At 35.7% G+C, this 20,153-nt stretch overlaps 1 protein-coding gene across 1 annotated transcript in view; it reads left to right on the top strand.

Annotated features, from left to right (window-relative positions):
• lrrtm4l2 (leucine rich repeat transmembrane neuronal 4 like 2) overlaps positions 1-20,153 on the top strand; it is a 74,456-nt gene that overhangs the window by 44,944 nt on the left and 9,359 nt on the right. Inside the window, exon 2 of the mRNA XM_073819888.1 lies at positions 3,048-4,651. Coding sequence (XP_073675989.1) covers positions 3,048-4,651 — 1,604 coding nt within the window. The remainder of the gene's footprint in view (positions 1-3,047; positions 4,652-20,153) is intronic.

The following is a 20,153-nucleotide window of genomic DNA, read 5'->3' as shown; positions in this document are numbered from 1 at the left end:
AAAATCATAGAATCAAGCAATGCTGTTTCACAAAATAAATCACAATACGGAAACAAAACGGGTTGCAAAAAAAAGAGCAACTTACAGTGCAATCAATTTATATTTTGCATAAGCATGTATGCCCTCTGGGATTTGAACCTGTGACCTTGGCGTTGCCTGCACCGGTTGATCTATAGTAATTGCACAGAGAACAGATGGGGTTGAATGCTTGTTAATTCCAGCTTTACCACTGACAAAAATAATGAAATTCTCAGAACCACAATATGTTTTCACCTTTTCCTCAGGCAAGGTTTAGTTTGCCCTCTCCTATGGCTCTTGACAAGGCTTGTATTTCAATCAGATCAGTTTCCCTTATGATCGAGTGACACACAATAGACTCAAATTGGGATTAGCCATGCCCTTAAATGCTAAAACTCTTGAGGACACAGAGAAAAACGCATTACAAAAGCACAGCAAACTCCTTGCAAGGGGAGTCCATTGGGAAGGCAAGTCCCTGTGGACAGACAGCCTGAAAAGAGAAAACTTTAATAGACCTCATTGGAAAGTGTTGGGAACTCATTCTGTGAACTGGGAATTGATGCTTGAGTGAAAGTTAATCTACCACAAAGCATCAAGCAACATCCTTTAAAGTTTAAACTTTTTAATTGATTAAAAACGTTAATTAAATGAACTGTATGATATGCTGTTTAGTTAATCATTTTCAAATTGATTGCATTTATCAATTTTAGCTAAGAAGACCTCCCAAATGAAGATAATGCATTCATTATGAGTTACTTTTATGTAATTAATCGTACTAAATTCAATTGACAGTTCTAATTTGAACACAAATGCTTACTCTAAAGTAACTCTTGACCTTTCTCCATCTGGTGCATTTCTAGTTGGGCTTTGGATAAAAAGACAGACCGCTCTGCTAGCACCAAAGATGTAAACACTCTTGTGTACCTGAAGAATTGGATAAATGTGGTCTGTCTGCCACATTTTGCTTTATTTGGTTTGTTACCCTGCTGCATTATTTCTCAAACCCTCATCGCATTCATCTTGTTTCTTAATCATCTCCTGCTGAGTCCGGCCCGGGTATTACTCTCCATGTCAGGGTAATGGAACACTGCAGCATTCATTTGAAATATCAACTTGTCTTTTTGCCAAGGGAGATGGCAGCCCTCATTCTCTCAGCCTCTCTCCTCGTCCTGATGTCAAAGGCTTTGTTAATAGCCCTCTGAACCACAGAAACATGGACATGAGTGTCTCAAATGCCAATTAGTTTTCTAGAGATGATTTCTATTTCGAATAAATGTTGTTCTTTGTAAATTCTTATTCATCAAAGAATAAAAAAAGCCAACATTGACAATAAATCAGCTGATGGCTTTGCATCACAGAATATTTTAAAGTATATTAAGATAGAAAAACTGTAAGAATGGAAGTAATGTTCCATTTCAAATAACTAAAAACTGATCCCAAACTTTTGAATGCCAGTGTATACCTAATTTTTGTGAAGGTTATTACATTTTGATGAAACACTACAAACACTAATTAAAACCAGGATTGCGTATTGATAAGGTAAACGGATCAATTCTGACTTCGTGTTGAGTTTAAAGCAACCTAATTCAAGAAAATCAAAATCAGTCAGGAAAGCACAGAAAAGCTTCAAAAACCTATCCCTCCATTACGAACACACCGGGCAGCTATGCTTTTAAAAACATCCTTATCTGCTCTTGATTTTAAACAGTTAAGTGAGAGGAAAACATTAAGCGAATCAGCTCTGCAAATCTTTAGCCTCTAATGACTCTCAAAGGTTTAATTTGTTCATTGATTTCTTTCACAGCCAGACGTGGAGATTGATTGCTAAGGTTCGCATGCAGCCTTTTTTTTTTTTTTTGGATGAAGTTTTTTCTTGTTGTACCACTTTAATAACAAGCAATAGAAAATGTACCAAATCCATCGAGTAGCCCACTGCCTCAAGGAAAACCCATCCATATCTCAGTGGGAGTGCTGTTTTCATCAAATATTTTGTCCCCAATTAATAGAATGTGCAGTATTAATGGGTCATATAATTACTTATAAAATGTTGTCTCCTTTCTATATAAAAGCCAATAGGGAATACAGCCAGCTCGCTTGGTTGCGAAGTCTCACGTTGGAAAAATTACCGCATTCTTACGGGTCTTTATCCACTAAAACCATGTCGTTAATGATCTCTGCTGCTATGGGAAGCAACGTGGTCTCAATGCCATCTCTCTGTTCCAATAACTAGTCAGCAGGAGATGGGTGACTGGCCTTTAGCCACAGGATGAAACATATTTACAGCCCCAATAGGACACTATTATATAAAATTGATGACTGTGTAAACCGTTTGGTATGCCCCATTGCTGTTGCACATCTCTTCTTGTTAAAGCATCAACGCAAAGCAGCAGAACAGTGGGAAATGTATTTGTCATGTGTTAGTGGCTAATGATACAAGCAAACTTTGAGACAGATGACCCTGATGTTGCCTTTCTCTCATAGTTAATTTAGTGTGAAGATGTATTCGGTGTTCAGCTGCTTTGAGCTATATAGATTGTGAATGCTATTTTTAATCTCCAACATTAGCGTACAAGAAACAGCGAACTGTTCCGTGCATATGTTAGACGTATGCTGATTTGCTCTGCTCTGATAAGTGGATCTGATTGATTTCCATTCATTTCAGACACCCTCTCTGCTTCCCACTCGCTTCCATTTTGGCTAAAACCAGGGTACATTAAAAGGTGTAGCGCTAAATGATAGATAATTCCACTCGAACCCTCGTATTCAATTAGAGGGTCCCCAGTGCATTTTTTTTTTTTTTTTTTCAGATTTCATGCATTACGTCTTAATAGCTTGAAAACACTCTGCACACTCTACAGGATGTTCCCCATCCATCAGTCATGAGTCGTTTTCCTTGATGATAAAGATGAGGCTGTGCATAATGGATGCGTGCACCCACTCTGTCACTTGCAAACCTGTGCTCTCCAGGGTGAATACTAAAACTGACCTCAAATGTTGTCTGTCTGTGTTCTGTCTGTGTCTCTCCACAGGGCCCTTACTCTGGGAAGGGCGCCTGTCATGTTTTCTTCTCCATGCTTCTGTTCTCCTGCTGCTCAGCAAGGGGGAGCGGATGTGCCCTGTGAGTTGCCGCTGCGAAGGCAAGATTGTTTACTGCGAGTCTGGCGCCTTTCAAGACGTCCCGGAGAACATCTCTCTAGGGTGCCAGGGTCTATCCCTGCGGTACAACAGCCTCTTGTTGTTGCTACCTTACCAGTTTGCTCACCTCAACCAGCTGGTCTGGCTCTACCTGGACCACAATTCCATCAGTGTAGTGGATAGGCTAGCCTTCCAGGGACTGCGTAGGCTGAAGGAACTAATCCTGAGCTCTAACAAGATTGTGCAGTTGCAGAACGGCACCTTTGAGACCGTCCCGAACCTGCGCAACCTCGACCTGTCCTACAACCAGCTGCAGGACTTAATGCCGGGGCATTTTCACGGACTACGAAAGCTTCAAAACCTACACCTGCGATCAAACAACATCAAAACCATCCCCGTCCGTACTTTCATGGAATGTCGAAGCTTGGAGTTTCTAGATTTGGGTTACAACCGCCTGCGGACTATAACTCGCACGACCTTTCTCGGACTCCTCCGGCTGACTGAACTTCACCTTGAACACAATCAGTTTTCCAGGATTAACTTTTTCCTATTTCCACGCCTCTTAAATCTGCAGGCTCTCTATCTCCAATGGAATCGCATTCGGACGGTCGTCCAAGGTTCGCCTTGGACTTGGCACACTTTGCAGAAATTGGATCTATCGGGCAATGAGATTCAAGTTTTGGATCCTGCTATTTTTAGGTGTCTGCCCAACTTGCATACGCTCAATCTGGAGTCTAACAAGATCAGCAACGTGTCCCTGGAAGTTGTTTCATCGTGGATCTCCATTAGCACTATCAACCTGGCAGGAAACATATGGGACTGTAGCTCAAGTATCTGCCCTCTGGTGTCTTGGCTGAGAAACTTCAGGGGGACTAGAGATGCCAGCATTATTTGCAGCACTCCCAAATCCCTTCAGGGAGAAAGAGTCATGGACACAGTGAGGAACAATTCAGTGTGTGAGGAGATATTCACTGTGGAGCCGACTACGGAATTAACTCTCCTTTTGACTACTACTACGACAACTCTTTATGTAACAAAGCCACCCACAACCACCACTACAACCCCACGCACCACAACTAAACAGCTTTCTCAAGTTACCCACGTACAAAGACTCACCCCAAAGGTTTTATTCCCTGTTCAGTCCAACAATGAATTCCTAACGGTAACACCTAGCAGCCTACCCTTCACCCCCGAACCTGAGTTTGAGCATATGACCTTCCACAAGATCATCGCTGGCAGCGTTGCCCTATTTCTCTCGGTGTCTTTAATCCTATTAGTGATTTATGTGTCGTGGCGACGATACCCCAACAGCATGAGGCAACTCCAGCAGCACTCCATTCGACGCAAGCGCAGGAAAAAGGCTCGAGAGCCAGAGCATAACATCAACTCTCAACTTCAAGAGTATTATCTAAGCTACAACCATGCCAATGCGGAGACCATGGACTCTTTGGTGAACGGGGCGTGCACCTGCACCATCTCGGGCTCCAGAGAGTGCGAGGTATGACCTACCGCTAAAAAAACGCATTCTCTGCACCGGGGAGTCAGAGGTAAACTTTTTTAAGAGCATGACTGCCCGTAAACCTTCTCGCCTTCCTCCTGTTGTTCCTTTGAACCACATCTTTGAAATGCTCACATTTAATTGCATGAGTAGAGGAATAGTTCACCTAAATGGAAAAATTGCTCTAGTTATTCACTAAGACATTCCAAACATGCTGTTAATTGTTTTCCGTAGATCTCTGAAGGTGAAATGTGAAGAATTTCACCACAAATACTTTTTTCATACAACGATAGTTCAGTGACCACATCAATCAAGCTGTAAAGGACAACCCGTTTCTTTCACATAATTAGGACAAATGTGTATGACTCATGCACTATACTCCTAAACTTTAGCTTGAGTCATATGAACCTTTATAGTTTTGCCATTTTTGGAGCTTGACAGACACTAGGAATGGTCAATGGAAAAAATAAAAACTTAAGAGTCTCTTTTCATGTTCTACAGAACAAATAAGAGCATAAAAGTATAAAACGAGTATAATGACAAAATTGTCCATTTTTGAGGATTGAGGTTTCAGATTTGATCAGAATTGAGAGGGGGTTTTTAAACTGTCCGCAGTTCTTTTGATCAACACCGCACAGGATGTTAGTCGCTACTATTAAAAGTATTAAAGTAGTAGGCGGTTTCACAGTGAAAATTTAATATGCAGGTAATGGAACAGCTCCCTGTGATGTACTTTTCTGCCCACCATCTACCCGTCTATCTGCTCATGAGAAAGTTTCCTAACCTGCAAGAAGCCAATCAATCAAGGTCAATCAAGTCAATAAAATAAATAATTAAAACAACAGTTTTCAAATCACATGACCTCCTCCTTTAAATGCAAAAGACTATTAGGCATCACCGGAGCCTCTAAAGACAATTGTGCTCATAAGCTTACATATCCCTTGCAGAATATGCAAAATGTTAAAAAATTTAAAATAATAAGGGGGATCATAAAAAAATTGCATGTTACCTTTTATTTAGTGATGTTCTGAATAAGATATTTCACATAACAGATGTTTAATATACTCCACAAGACAAAACAACAACAAAATTTATAAAAATGACTTTATTCAAAAGTTTACATACCCTTGAATCCTAATACTGTGTGTTGTTTCCTGGATGATTCACGACTGTTTTTATGTTTTGTGATAGTGGTTTATAAGTTCTTTGTTTACCCTGAGCAGTTCGGCTGCTTCAGAAAAGTCCTCCAGCTCCTGCACATTTTTGATTTTCCAGCAGCATCTGCATATTTTAACCATTTCCAAAAATGAATGTATGATTTTGAGATCCATCTTTTTAAATCAAGGACAATCGAGCGACTCATACATAACTATTACAAAAGATAAAAACATTAATTGATGCTATAGAAAACAACACAATGCATTAAGCTGGGGGATGTAAACTTTTTAAATTGGATGATCAGGGTAAATTGTACTTATAGTGTCTTCTGGGAGACATGAAATTATTTATGTAGCTTCCGAAGTGCAATACTAAATAGGGGAAGAAAAACAAATCTGTAAACGAAATAAGAAAAATGTACACATAATCATCCTGTTCAAAAGTTTACACCCCCTGCCTCTTAATGCATTGTGTTGCCTTCTTGAACATCAGTAAATGTTTTCACCTTTTGTCAGAGTTATGTTTGAGTTCCTCAATTGTTCTCTATGATTTTGAGATCCATCTTTTCACACTGTCACTTTTGGAAAGTGTTCAAATTTGTAGTGCAGGAGCTGGAGGATTTTTTTTTTTTGAGGAACAGCAGGCAGATGAACTGCTCAGGACAAACAAGGGACTCATAAACAACCATCACAAAAGATAAAAACAGTCGTGGATCATCCAGGAAAAGACACACAGTATTAAGATTCAAGCTTACCAACATTTTGAGCGGGGTCATTTATATAAATTCAGTTATTATTAAAACATCTGTTATGTTAAATAGTTTATGTTGGAAAGTACAAAATAAAAAATAACGTACAGTTTTCATAATCTCTCAAATTTTGTTCAAACTATTAACATTAAGCATAATCTCCAAGGGGTATGTAAATTTATGAGCACAGCTGTACATAAATAACTAATCCACTTGAGTCGCTGGTTTTAAGTGAACTATTTCTTTAAGTTGGATTTGTCAGAGACATGGCACAATGGCAAGTACATGTTTAATAGGACACCAGTTTAAATTAAGCTGCTTTGGTTCACACTGATGAGTAATGTGTGAAAGTTGTAAACAAGTTCATTCTTTGACCTATTGTAGTAGTTTGATTTTACAACCCTTAAGTGCTTTTCAACCAGCTCTATAATTTTCTTTTTGATGGTCTCCCTCAATTAAACCTAATTCATAGCTAGCAATCCCAGCAGAGTAGTGTCATCTGTAGTTGCCTTACAGAAATGAAGCCTTCTTGACACGAAAAAACACTCAATGACATTATTGTGAGTCATTATTACAAGCCTTGTGTTTATCATGGAACGAGAAGGAACTGAAACAGCGCTGGTAATTATGTACCTAAATTATGGAGCTTTATTTTACAATGCATTGTTTTTTTGGTTTTTTTTCTTGAGACGCATTATGCTGCGTGACTACATGCCCTTTACCAGTACCAGCTGTTGGAAATCAATGTACATATTCATGTTTTCCATCACCTTCAATTATTGCCTAGTCTTTTAACTCCAGCTTGGGGCTGCTACATCGTTCATTTGATCGCATCTTTGGAGCTCTGTGTTATAACAGGTCATCACGTATTCAGTTTTGACATTTAATAAACGGGGGTACTCATTTATGCGTCTTATTATTTATCATTCTTTCTCGTGTTTGTGTCGAATTGACTCTGGTCTCTCTTATCATTTCGAGTGATGCAAAATAATTAAAAACACCCTCATAAAAGCTTTTACAAACCTAACCAGATAATGCATGACATTTTTGATGGGGAAGATACACGCCTTAATCGCACCCAATTTGACTTTCTGTCCCACCCCAAGAGAAAAGCACAGCAATAGTAGGTCACACTGGATAAAATCTAAGGTTGCAACCATCTATCAAATCCTCACAAGCTAAAAACACTTTTCTGCATGCATTACATTGGGCCTCAACTGATGAGCCATATTAAAAGGGTCACAGAAAGCATGGGAAAATGCAAATTAAAAAATTAGTCTCATCAATTTGACCTGTTCATTTAGTGTGATTAATCATTTTAAAATGTGCTACAATTTATCATGCCCTCTATTATTTATGTAAACTCTATAATAGGGTATTTTCTAACCATCATGGAAATTTTGCCTAAAATATCCATTCATGTTTTTGTGAGTCTGCTTAATAAGACAGCAACACATGCAAATGTGAAATACAATGCAATGCAGTTTATTGTGCACAGACTTATAAATAAAATAAGTAAATGCAAATGAATGTATCTTACATAAATAGCCACGAAGACTGAAATGAATAGCTTTGTGGACCGTAGGTCAGTTATACACTTGATTTCCGTATAATTGAACATCATAATAAAAGCTTTCTAAAGCCACTCTTTGTCTATTAAATGCTTGGAAATGCACATTTTAATTTGATGACTTTTCAACAGATATTTGCAATTAATTCTGATTAATTCAATATGGAAGCCTATTTTTGCCAGGTAAGAAAAAAAACATGCCTTAAAAAAGTTGAAATTATGAGTTAAGTCTTAAGTCATAATTATGAGATAAAAAGTCAAAATTATGACTTAAGCCATAATTACAATAAAAAACTTCAAAATTATGACTTAAAGGCGAAATTTTGACTTAAAGGCGAAATTATGACTTAAGTCATAATTACGAGATAAAAAGTCAAAATTATGACTTAAGCCATAATTACAATAAAAAAAGTCAAAATTATGACTTAAAGGCGAAATTATGACTTTAGTCATAATTACGAGATAAAAAGTCAAAATTATGACTTAAGCCATAATTACAATAAAAAAAGTCAAAATTATGACTTAAAGGCGAAATTATGACTTTAGTCATAATTACGAGATAAAAAGTCAAAATTATGACATAAGTCATAATTACAATATAAAAAGTAAAGTCAAAATAATGACAAAAGTCGAAATTATGAGATAAAAGTCGAAATTATGACTTTAAGGCCCGGTTTCACAGACAGGGCTTAGACTAAACCAGGATTAGGCCACAGTTCAGTTAGGACATTTAAGTAATTTTTATAAACATGCTTAGAAAAAAAACATTACTGGTGTGCATCTTGAGACAAAAGAAAGGCACTGATATATTTTAAGATCAATCAGTGCAATTTTGTTTCAGTTGAAACAGCTCAGACTTACATTTTAGTCTAGGATTAGGCTTAAGCCTTGTCTGTGAAACCGGGGGCAAAAGTTATGACTTGCTGGCTCACTGATACCAGTGTGTTTACTGTATAAAGTCATTAAGTCAATTTCAACTTGTAAAGTCATATTTTTGATTTATTAAAATTTATTTTTATCTCATTTATGACTTAGTTAAATCATAATTTCAGTTTTTTTATCTCATAATTTAATCTTTTAAAGTCATAATTTGGCATTTTTATCTCATAATTATAACTTAGTTAAGTCATCATTTTAACCTTTATCTCATAATTTTTCCTTTTTGAGTCATAAATTCGAACTTTTATCTTGTATTTATGACTTAAGTAATAATTTTGACCTTTTATTTCATGATTTTAAGTCATAATTTCCACTTTTTATCTTGTAATTATGACTTAGTTAAGTCATAGTTTCGACTTTTATTATAATGTTGCCTTTTTAAGGAATAATTTTGACTATCTTGTATTTATGACTTAAGCCATAATTTTGACCTTTTAAGTCATATTTTCGACTTTTATCTCATAATTTTGCCTTTTTAAGTGATAATTTTGACTATCTTGTATTTAAGATTTAAGTCATAATTTTGACCTTTTATCTCATAATTTCGACTAATTATCCTGTATTTATGACTGGTCATAATTTTGACTTTTTATCTCATAATTTTTATTTAAGTCATAATTTCTACTAATTATCTCGTATTTATGACTTAAGTCATAATTTTGACTTTTTATGTCGTAATTATGACTTAAGTATGCCATAATATCGACTTAAGGCATGAATTTTTTTCTTACCTGGCGGAAATGGTCTTCCATAATTCAATGGATTATTTGGCAAAAATTAATTTAATTAAATTAATTAGCAGGCATATAAATTGATTCACAGCCGTAATAAAATTCAACTAACCACATAATCACGCATAATTAATGTGGAGCAATAAACAGGCTAATTAAAAGAAAGGGGGAAAAAAATACTCATCCAATCAAAACTATAGTATTTCAGGACAATCTGAAACCTCATCTTACACACATACCAATATGGGAAAGCATGAATACACATACCCAAAATTAAACAGGGTAAATAACTGCTGAAAGCATAAAACCGTTGCATTTCAAATGACATTTACACTAACCAAAAGAGTAAAACGCCCTATTCCCATCCTATTCTTGATGTCCAATGCAGTGAAACCAGCTGAGAGCCACTGCCTCAACTCGTGTCACTATAATGATGAAAGTGACGCTACTGGCTTGTCTCCAAGTGCTGATGTGTGACATTCAGAGAATGTCACATTTTACTGTGCTTGATAGTTTCATAAAGATGTCAATCATCTTCCCACCAGTCTCGAAGGCTCCCAGATTATAGAAATATACTATGTGGCATATGCTCATATGCATCCTGCTGAAGGCATTTAGATCTTATATTACCCCTCAGGGAACAATAAACTACATGATTCATCTCCTCATCGACCCATGCAAAAAAAAATTGTCTAAAACACATCTAGGTTTTTAGGGAGGCTTGAGTTTTTTAGGATCAGTGTAGTTGTTATGAAACTGATTTGTAACACCGTAAGCAGAATAAATTTTGTCTTTGCGTAAACATCCTATTTGCATGCTGTTCATGTGCTAATTTTTCAGTCGATCTCCCGTACAGTTGACAGTTCGCAATTCAAAACCAGCTGTCGTCGTTTTGTGTTGATTCATTAGGACAACCTGGTGGAAGATGCATCTTGAATTTGCACTTAATGTCACGCTCTGCTTCAACATGTACTTCAGTACTGTGACTAACTTCTCCAATCTTCTGGTGACCCTCATAATCGAGATTGTTTTCCTAGTCTGTCAGTGGCACTTCCACCTCGGCTTCACACTTCTAATCTCAGCATGAAATTGCTCTTTTTTCATCTCTGCTGAAGGTTGCTAAGTGGATACTTGCTTGCTTGTTTGCTTCTGTTGCTGATAAGAATACTTTGCCTCCAGAACCATGAAGTAAAATTCACTTGGAGTTGGAAATTTCAGCTTGTTTCTTTTAGACTGAATGCAGCGAGTCTGTTTCAGTTTTTATTTCAAGCAAGGTATATATGCAGCAGGTGGTCACAACATTACTTTTCTAAAAAAAAAAGGGAATTTCACAAAGCCGGTGAAGAACATGTTAGAGTTATAAAAACTAAGGAATTATATTTAGTGTAACGACAATTAAGCCTAATTTTAGAACTATTTTTATGAAAATAAAACACATTACCTTAATGCATTGCGATTTTGAATCTTGATTATGTTTGAATTCCCATGACTTTAAGTAATTTATGAAGTCTAAAATATACATTTTTATTATATGTGTTTATTTATTAAGGCACAGAGACAAAAAGCTATTTTTTCTCATCCAAATTATCATTTATATATTTTGCAATGTTATATATCATTTTTTAGAAGATTTTAATGCTATTTTAAGAAGAAAATACAGAAAAATACACAGTAATATTGTGGGATATTATTGCAATTTAAAAATGGTGGTTTTCTATTTTAACATATTTATAAAAGCAAAACTGAATTTTCAGCATCATACACTTCAGAAATCATATAATATTCTGATCAAATGTTGGAAACAATTCTGTTTTTTTTGGGGGGGGAAACTCTGATACTTTTTTAGGATTCTTTGATGAATAAAACAATTAAACATTATTTTACATTTTTTATTTAAAGTTTGGGGTGATCAAATTTTTATTTCATTCATTCTTTCTTTCTTAAATTATTTTTAATAAAAAAAAATCTTAAAAATTAATGTGTTACACTGATAAAAACTTGTTAGAAAAGGTTTTTTGGTCTTTTTAACTTTTTATTCATCAAACAATCCTAAAAGAAAAAGTATCACAGGTTCCAAAAGGATCATGTGACACTGTAGACTAATGGGAGTAGAGTAATGGCTGATAAAAAAAAAATCAGCTTTGCACCACAGAAATAAATGATATTTTAAAGTATATTAAAACAGAAAAGTGTTATTTTACATTGCAATAATATTTTGTATTTTATAAATAAATGAAACTTTGATGAGCATAAGAGACATAAGAGAATCCCAAACTTTTGACTGGCAGTGCATATTTTATCAAAAGTTTGGGATCAGTAATATTTATTATAGACATTAATAAATCTATAAAATCTAATATCTATGTAATGTCTACTATTTAGTTTAAATCAGCATAAAGGCAGTACAAAAATGTGTATACAAACAATCTACATATACAATTTAATCAAGTACTTTAATAATTCAATAACTAATTTTCATCAAGCAAAATAAAAGCTCTCTCTCTCTGTATACTTTCAAGTTAAAATACTAGCAAATATTAATCAAAACCAGGCCAATTTTGATTGTGATTGTGACTCATACTGATCATTTAGGCAACAACAGTATCAATTAAGTGATAACTCCATCACTTCCTGCAACAAAACAGGCCTAACAGTAATTACTCTAAATTTGCCCTCAGAATTAAAATGCATGCAGCTCTTCCCAGGGGTAAGCCAAAGACGGTGTTTACACAGGCGTCACGTTTATTAGCAATCTTAAAACAACAGGCTAAATGGATGAGATAAAAAGGCGAAGTGTATTAATAGACAGCACTTGGCACATTTTTCAGAGCCTGCGGCATTTTCCGAGGGAGAAAGCAATGCGCGTTTTGTGTCAGGAGCCTGCCGAATGACAGATCAGAGTGAAGATGCTAATATTACGTGCATGTGCATTACATGGGAAATGGATTCCACTGCATGGTGAAGAGGGATTTGTTTCATGAGCTGTGAATAATCAAATCAAACAGATCAATGTAAATTAAAAAAAGTGTTTCTGTAGCATATTTCACATTTAAAAAGTAATTACTGTAAAACCTTCAGGAACCATCGGGTTTGGTGACTCATAACTGTCATATAAAATATGCGGCATTCTGAGGAATATTAAGTGTCTTCACATAAGAGACTCAACCAGCTTGTCATATCCTGAAGAAGCCATTCATATCTCCTCAGAATATTGCATATCATGTGTGTGAGGAGAATAAAACATTACAGATAATCCTACGCTGTGCTTCCGTCCTTCCCCCGAGTCTATCACTCTTTGCATAAGATGCACAACCCTCATATTTACCAATATTTAAAGCAATGGTAAAGTCAACATGAAATCCAAACAGACTCCATTGACTTCCTTAACTTTAAAAAAAATATATACCATATATAACATTAAGGCTATTTATTGGTTAAAAAATAAGTAAAAATTATTTCAACTTAAAAGAACCGTTTTCTTTCTGAATATATTTTAAAATGCAATTTATTCCAGTGACGCAAAGCTGAATATTCAGCATCATTACTCCAGTCTTCAGTGTCACATGATCCTTCAGAAATCATTCTAATGCTGATTTGCTGCTCAAAAGACATTTCTCATTATCAGTTTTTAACATTTTTGGAAGACTGTGATTATCTTTTTTTTTTTCAGAATTATTTGATGAATAGAAAATTCTAAAGAACAATTTTTTAGCAATTTAAAAGTACTTACTGTCATTTTTAATAAATTTAATGCATCCTCACTGAATAGAAGTGTTAATTTTTCTTGCTGACCCCAAACTGGCAAACACTCATCATCAAAATCAACTAACAAGCGTCTGCTGTCATCAAGTGCTTTTAATTTTTCAGACCCTCCTCCATTCGTCATATATTGTAGAGACACTTTTAACTTTTTCTCTATCAAATTCCACCTACATTCTTAAAAATAAAGGTGCTTCATGATGCCATAGAAGAACCTTTTTCTTTGTGGTGAAAGAAGGTTCTTCAGATTCTAAAATGGTAAGAAAGAGATGGTTCTTTAAAAAACCCTTGACTGAATGGTTCTTTATCAAACAAAAAATGGTTCCGCAGTGAAGAACCTTTTAAAGCACCCATTTTTAAGAGTGTAGTCACATGCAGAGGTGTCTGTTTCGCATTAGAGGTTATTCTGTTCAAGAACCACAAACTTAGGAAGAGACTCTCTGACCGTAAAAACGACAAATTGCAGTTTGTTTTGTTTATACATGCTGATTAGGGGTGTTTTATCTGAAATAGTTCACACCACAATAATAGACCAATTATTTAAACACTGTAATTGCACAGCGGTGCCAGTCTGCTTTTAAAGAAAGTATGGAAATTTGCAGAACTGTGTGCAGACTTTGCAATTAGAATTTTTATCTGTCTAAAACTAGTAAGTAGTGATTATTTTGCAGATATAACCTAGAAAAGAACAGTTATGCTTTGAGGATATCTAAGGTAGGCCTACTAGCCAATAACATTTTCAAATAAATCTCAGAGCATCTTTCAAATGTGTGATGCAACTTATCTGGAAAACTTTATTAATGCATGCCCATTGAATCAAAGAGAATTGTACTTTTAGAGGAACTGTGCAGCCAAATAAATGTAAAGTTTTTTTTTTAATACTTGTCTTTTTTTTTTTTTTTTTATACTTGTCTTGTGTTTCAGTACAATAATAAAAGAAAAATAAAAGAATGTAGCCTATTTGAAAAGCAAAATGACCCAAAAATTAAAATGTTTCCTAAGTTGTTCAAATTGTTTTAATGTAGCATGCCTCCCATCTAATAAATTGCAGTTAGCTTTGTGCTTTGATACTTTTGAAATCTCAGATTTCAAATTCTGTCCAATTTATTACAGTATTATTTTTTTTACAGTAAACAATAAATGCCATTTTGGTTAAATGTAAAAAAAAAAAACTGTAAAATATGTGAATGTCGTAATGTCACATTCAGCTACCTGAATCATATTCAAAAATCATATTCAGTGACCATAAACTTGTTAGTCAGCCAGAAAAGTGAACTAAAGAGAGGAACATTTTGCTAAATATATAAAATATAAATTTTATAGTAATGTAGTACTATAAATACTCTCCTGTATATTTTACAGCATTAGTTGAGAGATATTTTTTTCCTTCAGAAAATTTACCATGTACAGTACTCCACCTGATATACATCCAAAATAATTAATATTGAAATCAAACCGCTGGCTTATGAATCAAAATCAAATTTGGGTCAATACCCAGCCATAGTGGATAGCAATCATCATCAAGATTTAATAATAAAAAAAAATAAAAATAAAAAATAGCAAAAAATACCACAGTAGTCCCATATGACAAGCCATAAATGTGAAATATTCTGGGTGTACATGATGAAAAACAAAATGAAATGTAATGCACCTAACGAAAATCCTAACACTAGCCGCGTTTCCACTGTCGGGCCAAAAGCGGGCGTGCTAGTGCGTGCCAGGGCCAGTCGCGTTTCCACTGTCACTTCCGGGGCCTGATCGTGCCTCGTCGGTGCTTCCTCAGGGCCAATGGCCCGGGTTTTTCGGCCCGACGAAAACCTTGGGCCAAAGCGGGCCAGCTGGGGCTTGAGGCGTGGTCAAAGTGAAAGGTGGAGTTTATGCAAGGTTCAGATAAACGTGCAGTCAGGTAAAAGTGTGTCTGCGGTAAGATGCGCATTTCGCATACATCGTGCAAAGAACTCAAAAACTTTAAATGAAAAATAGTCAGTACTGATCTGTGGAAGATACCAGGGCTCTTCTAAGCATTTGGGCCGAGGACAATGTACAACGCCAGTTTGACGGCGTCTGCAGAAACGAAGACGTGATAAAATACATCGTTGCTGAACTCGCAAAGCTAAATATCCAGCGCACCACATTGCAAGTTCGAGACAAGTGAAAACAGTATTTAAATGCATGTCTGATGAGTAGGCCTATCTATTCTTATTTAAACTTGGACAAATGCAAATAAGATCCTATAAAAATGAGATCTGATATATAAGTTGATTTACATCGTCCAAAAAAAAAAAAAACTGACCAACTCACCTTGATAACATGTTAACATTTACTGTACCTGTAAATAAAGGCATAAAAGATTATACTAGAAATACGACTGTGTAGTTATTTTTTGCAGATAGTATGCAACATTTTGTTTGATGTAATACCAAGTTAGACGAAAGATTTGTGTGTAGGTCATAAAAAACAAAGCTTCTTTTCAAGTGATTTATTAATTTAATGTATTACAAATATTGCTGCTGTATAAACAACTGTTGTAGAGCACTTCTCGCATCAGAACAGACGTCACCAATATTACAAGGTGAGCGTTCAGCAGCTTCATCATCGGCGTTTCTGCATTCGCTGTATCCGGCTTCCACGTCGCTGTATTGTTCATTTTCGCCTTGCAGCTAACAAAGCCTTCGGCGTAAACGCCGCCGAGCCTCCGTCTACGCATCTTGGTTTCGCTGCCTCATCTTTCACCAAGAACACAAGAAAACAGCCGCTTCGGTTCTCTCTCCGTTTTATTCGTTCAATGATCACACTACGGTGGCCTACCTGACATATTTTCAATCTTCCCGCTGAAAGGGGAGGGCTTTCGTGACGTTTGATCCAAAGAGGTGTGTAACGGGCGGGCTTTAGGTTTGCGCAGCGAGGCTACTGGCTCGATAGTGGAAACGCAGCTTACTTTTGGCCTTGGTGCTTGCGACTCGAGGCCATTAGCCCCGCCCGGCACGCTCTTAGCACTGGCTCGCACTGGCCCGACAGTGGAAAAGCGGCTCTTGACCATTGTTTTTTGTAAATGACTGTGCATTTATGACACTGTATTAAAGTTGCAGTTCACTCAGACTTGCCCTGGAAAGCACACAAGGTGTGAGAAATCAATATTAATAAAAATACAACATGAAATAAAATGCTTAGACATCCTAAAAAGTATCCATGTACTTTCTTCACTAAGCTGTTGAATATCTCTGGAACTCCAGTCAGAATGAGTTGACAGATGCTGGAACGAACATAACACACATTTACCTTAGAGAAGAAAGTATGTGAATTTTATTTTGCGTTGCTTTTTTTAATAATCTTGATTTTTCACATATCCATGCTTTTCCTGGGTGAGCCAGTGTGATCTGCGGCACTAATAGTCTCTTGACAGACACGCACAGAAACCAATGGCCATGCTCAGAATTTTCATTAAATAATAAAACAATGCATCCGAATTTTAGGTGTGCTTTAATGAGGCAGCTTTATCAGTGGTGCACAAGATGTGATGACGATGTAACGGTCATTGCATTATAATATTTTTATTGGCCTATCCAGTTGAAGCCACTAGATGTAGCGCTGGTGCGTTGTTAATAAAAATGTTGCTGAAAAAGAGAACATCAATGCGGAGAACATCTAGTTTGCATCAAAACTGAAACTAAGCTGTTAACATGGAACACATTATTTTGCACATTTTATAGATGGACATCTATCACAGTTGCACTTGTGTCTCGCACAAGAGAGATGCATGTTTAGAAAGCCATGTGGAAAAAAATAACAGCTAAAACCAGCCTAGGCTGGTTGGCAGGTCTTAGCTGGTTTAAGCTGGAAGTAGCTGGTTTTAGCTGGTCTCCCAGTCTGACCAACTAAGACCGGCCTGACAAGCCTGGGAAAGTAGCCAAAACCCCTCTAAAACTATGACCAGCTAAAACCAGCCAAACTTGGTTTTAGTTTTTTTTTTTTTTTTTTTTTTCAGCAGGGGAAATGCAAGTTTAACTTTGAAAAAACATATCTTAGAGACTTTATGGCAGGTTTTTCTCCTATCCATCTGTTTTCCCCCCCATCTCATTTTACCCCAGCATGGAGTAAAAGGCACACAGTATTGATACAAAAACTTCAGCCAAAATAATGTTTGTTTGTTTTTAAATAATGTGTGAGTTAACACTTGTAAATAAAATAATTATTTTTGTTCAGTAAATATACTGTCATTAAAATATGTTAAAATAAAACATTTTAAAACACAGAAACAAAATAATTTTAAAATGTAAAGATTCTGAAAGCATTGAAGGAGTTCCCGTAGTAATTTAATAAAGATTTACAGTAGTAACAACAAATTATGTGTTATTATATGATATTATTAATAGCATGTTGTTAAATATGATGGTTTCATTCTTAATGTGATTATCTTTAAGATTCACAGCCAACATAATGTATGATATTTACCATCTGAATCTAACAATGTCATGTCAACAAATATAAAAAAGTCAGCCTTTTAATTATCATGTTAATTAAAAACATACATACATGGTGCTTTGTTTACAGTTGTTTAAGCAACTTAATTATAATTGGTTTATAATCATTATTTTAAACATTACACACTTTTTCACAGATAGTTATGTTATTTTATTGCTTTGAATAAATGTCCATTAGCAATAAATTTAAAATTAAATTATGCATTATAAATTTAAATATAATTAGAATTTTAATAACATTTAAGTACAAAATTCTAATTTAATATGAAATAAAATGAAATAAAAAAAAACAACCAGCGGCAATATTGTAAAAGTGGTCAAATTCCGCATTAAAACCACAGACTTGGCAACACAGCTTGATGCTGACTGCCATCAGCTATGGAACATTTCTATAAAAAGGGTCTCCTTATGTGGTCTGAAAAAGAAATAAGGCCATATGACATTATGATTCTGAAGTCATTTTGCTTCTCAATACAGCTTTATTTAAGAATCTTTAGATATTTGTACTGAAAAACAAGACCAAAGAAAAATTCAGTGTTGTGCACCTGATGCTCAACCAAACAGCAGCGTTTCTGTAATTTACCAGCTGTAGCTCTCACTTTTTCTTCTGTTCTACTCACATAATGCAACTTTCTGTTTTTCCTCCTCTATTTTCCTCCATCGGTTAAAGATAGACACTTAGCGCCCTATCTGCTGAAAGCGGCTGCCCTCTTGAGCTGCGGCATTTGCGCATATGCATCCGCACACACACTCGCAGTGTGACAGCAGAGGTGTAGAGCTGAAGGGACGGTTGAGCTGAGGGGGTCAGAGGAAGTCCTCCCTTATTAGAGAAATCCATTGGCAATCGCTTCATTACTGCCCTTGCGGTCTCCTCTCTCTCTTTCAAGACCCCTTAAGGAGTGAGAGAGGAAATTAAAGTGAGCGAAGAAGCATAGAGCAGAATCCATCTTGGATTAAAGGTGCAGATTAAAAACAAACTGTGCGGCAGGATGTTAAGGCTATTTATATCGCGCACCATGATGAGACTTCATCAAAGAAAGGAAGAATTTGCCTGAACCCTTGACCCAGCAGCTAATTAAACAGAAAGGTAATTCTCATATTTGCAGTTCTTCGCCCTTTAGTATTCCTTCTTCCGTTGAACACAAATGGAGAGCTTGTTTCTGAATGTCTAATACGCTCTTTTTAATTCAATAAAAGAGAACAGGGATGGATTCTAAACAGTAAAAGGCTGAAAACACCATAAAGCCAACATTAAAAATGGCAATACACTGCATTTCAACTCATTAGAAGTCATATAACAGCCTGCTGGGGCTTCCATGGTGCTTTTACTGTCATTTTTGAGATCACCAGGCCTGAAGTGTCCATATTGCAGAAAAAAGCCAAGCTAGGACCAAAGTGCTTTTGTGTTCCACAGAAGAAATAAGGATTTTATGACCAAACTTCTGCTGAGCTACTTCTGTAGAGCTAAAACACATTACCCGACTGGCTTACAACAAAAAATCAACAAAACGTGCAGTACACAAGTGCACACGTGTTGAATACTGAGACTGTAAAACATCAAAAAAACTCACAAACAAGGTAACATGCTTTAGGATTGAGGGAATAAATTGTATCAACTTAAATTCAAACAAAAAAACTGTGCTTCTATCAAATAATACAGGAAGCTTTAGCAATTCTGAATAACAAATACAGTATGTGACTCTGGACCACAAAACCATAAGTAGCATGGGTATATTTGTAGCAATAGCCAAAATACATTGAATGGGTCAAAATTATCGATCTTTCTTTTGCCAAAAATAAAGATCATGTTCCATGAAAATATTTTGTAAATTTTCTACCGTGAATGTGTCAAAACGTAGTTTTTTATTAGAAATATGCATTGCTAAGAACTTCATTTGGACAACTTTAAAAGGTGATTTCCTCAATATTTAGATTTTATTTATTTAATTTTTTTAACCTCAGACTTTAGATTTTCCAAATAGTTGTATCTTGACCAAATATCCTCCTATCCTAACAAACCCTACATCAATGGAAAGCTTATTTATTCAGCTTATGTATAAATCCTCATTTTTAAAAAATTTGACCATTATGACTGGTTTTGTGGTCCAGGGCTCAG

Source organism: Garra rufa, chromosome 15 (assembly GCF_049309525.1).
Source record: "Garra rufa chromosome 15, GarRuf1.0, whole genome shotgun sequence".
NCBI classification, from domain to species: domain Eukaryota; kingdom Metazoa; phylum Chordata; class Actinopteri; order Cypriniformes; family Cyprinidae; genus Garra; species Garra rufa.
This window is presented reverse-complemented; position numbering and strand designations above follow the sequence as displayed.